The sequence below is a fragment of the Penicillium maclennaniae genome (assembly GCF_028827695.1).
Source record: "Penicillium maclennaniae strain IBT 15551 chromosome Unknown utg000003l:1.0-5670915.0:1.0-5674809.0, whole genome shotgun sequence".
Lineage (NCBI taxonomy): Eukaryota > Fungi > Ascomycota > Eurotiomycetes > Eurotiales > Aspergillaceae > Penicillium > Penicillium maclennaniae.
Window position 1 is genome coordinate 4,695,718 of NW_026623215.1, and position 2,681 is coordinate 4,698,398.

Genomic DNA, 2,681 nt, shown 5'->3' on the forward strand with positions numbered 1-2,681 from the left:
CGTCAAAATTTTCACATTTCATCACTCATTATTCTTCACCGACTTTTTATGCCCCTTTTCACATTGAGCGAGGTCCGGAACTCCGTGGGAACTCTCCAACCGGAGGATTTTCGTTCATCAGCCCATCGTCGCGATCATGATGTCGATCATGCCACAGCATCAAATGAGAAATGTTTTCACGAGGATTCCGATTGGTACATGGGCGAGTTGTTTTGGACTGGCGACCTAAAAAGCTAATTTTAACTAGCGTGTCATCCTTCCGCTTTTCCTGACATGGCCTTGTTCCTCTAGGGACCCACCGGGCATAGAATAAGAATCTCTTCCACGGTCTCTCGGTGGCTCCGCGCAGATCTGACATGCAGAACATGGAGCCAAGCGGTCTTTCAAATATGTCCCCGTACATACTCCGGAATGAGATGTTAGATTGTCTGATCCAAGAGGGGGAGGGTGACTCGAGAGCAACACAGACATAGAATTGCCCTCCGCGCCGAGCCGTCGGCTCCGATAGAAGTGGACTCGCAGGCATAACCGTTGGGACCACAGCGGAGTCTTAGATCACGTCAACAGCCAGTCCTTGGTTGGCAGCCTGGACGACGTCCATTGGCGTGTCCGTAGAAGGAATCCCGCTCTCGATCTCTTTGTTTTTCGAGTATTTCGAGTTAGGGAAAGTGCCCTCGAGGCCTTTGGAAGGCAATGGTGCGCGATCATAGCGCCACGGCGTAGCAGGTAGAGCACGATCCCAACTATCAACGCCGCGTGGTCCCCCTCATCTCCGTGTTTTCCACGTGGTCGCTTGTTTCAGAGCTTTACACGACAGGTCCGCCCGTTGCTCCCATACTATGGTTTCGAACGTCGCGTGATATATGGAGTCATCCAGTGGAGGTACTGGAGGAGATTACAGGGATCGGCCCATATCTGCCGATGCCACTGTTCATCGGAGAAATACTCCATATTAGCATGGCTTAGTGTGTTTGGGCGCGGAACTGGGTTTGATATGCCCCCCCCCCCCCCGCTCCTTCTGGCGTGAGCTCTCGTGGAAAATCGGGACCTATGTACATCCTTGGAAGGAGGCCCACGCCTGGCATTACTGTGGGTTTCTTCATCGGGTTCATTATGCATCTGTCCCGGAATAGTGCTCGCATCTCGTGAAGTGAGCCGATAATCGGCTCGAGGGGGCTAAGAGTATATAAGGATAAATCGTCTGTCCTGGCCATGCGGAGGCCATGAGGCACCCCAGTATTCATCTCCTTCTCACTCGATCTGATCGATCCTTTTTCTTTTAGTTTTTTTTTTTTTCAAGCTCTGCGTGTTCGTGAGCTTTGCAAAGGGTCTGACTACCTTATTTTTACTCACTTCTTGCCATGGATCCGTACGACTTGGATCTTGGCCCCGAGCCAAAGCACATTGATCGCAAATCTCTATACACTAGTCTCGAGGAGAGAATTAAGTACTTGCACCACTTCCTTGACTTCAATGCCGGTATGTGTTGAGTTTCTGATTCCTTTGCTACCTGCTTGAGCCAAGCTAATCATGACCCACCTAGACGATGTTGAAGCCCTCCACAGTGGAAGCAAATACCTCAAGCAACTCATCCCTGCCGTGGTCAACCTAGTGTATAAGAAACTCTTGCAGTACGACATCACCTCACGTGCCTTCCACACTCAGAACACGGCCGACGAGACTGAGCTTGAGCAAGATTTTCTACACGAGGAGACCCCTCAAATCAAACGACGCAAAATGTTCCTTCGTTGGTACCTCATCAAGCTATGCCAGGATCCTACATCCATGGATTTCTGGAGATATTTGAACAAAGTTGGGTAGGTTCAACTCTTTCTCTATCTTCTTTTTAGGTCTCTCTTCTTTATACAGAAAAAAGAACATTGAAAGTGTCTATTGCGGTTCGCTAATTCAACTTATAGAATCATGCACAGTGGCCAAGAGCGCCTACATTCTCTGAACATCGAATTCATCCACATTAATGTGTGCATTGCGTACATCCAAGACATCTTCATCGAAGCCCTGATGTCTCACCCCCAGCTCTCCCTTCACCGAAAAATCGCCCTCGTCCGCGCCATCAACAAGATCATCATGATCCAGAACGACCTCTTTGCCAGACACCGCATCCGCGATGGCGAAGAGTATGCCGACGAGATGTCAGAATACAGTTTCTCCACGGAGGGGTGGGTGAATGGTAAGAAGATTCTGGGTAGCACTGACGACAGCTCTGTCGATGACGACGGGGCTAGCTTCGTGGGCACCGCGGCTCCATCATCACATAGTGTGGCCCCCTCGACACAAACAGCACACACCAAGGACAGTGGTAACACGAACCACACCACTCGGTCTGCGTATAGTGTGGATTCAGAGACCTCGATTTGCCCCTTTGCGGACCTGGCAAAGAATGCCGGAACGTCGACGAAAATTTGGGCCAATTGATAGGGTTACATAGACGCATTACAGGCGCGGGAGAGGGACGGGGTGTCAGGTAGCTATATATGATATCCGGCTAATTTTCCATGCATTGAAGGTGTTTTATAAATCCATTCTTTTTCTGTTCACATGTGAGGTTATTCGTTTTGTAGGCAGAGTGGAGGGCGGAAATCCCCCCGAGCATCAGCCGTCCAGTTTGTCAGCGTTTCCAAGAAGGCGCCCTCTCAGTCCATGAGGATGGGGGGGGGGGG

At 50.3% G+C, this 2,681-nt stretch overlaps 1 protein-coding gene across 1 annotated transcript; it reads left to right on the top strand.

Moving 5' to 3' along the window:
• Positions 1-1,361: 1,361 nt before the first annotated feature.
• On the top strand, positions 1,362-2,436 carry N7477_003881 (protoglobin family protein; the record flags this gene model as incomplete). The annotated part of the gene is made up of 3 exons (XM_056965544.1): positions 1,362-1,479; positions 1,544-1,817; positions 1,920-2,436. The coding sequence occupies 3 exons, from the start codon at positions 1,362-1,364 to the stop codon at positions 2,434-2,436; spliced, it is 909 nt and encodes a 302-aa protein (XP_056825497.1).
• Between the last annotated feature and the right edge of the window lie 245 nt (positions 2,437-2,681).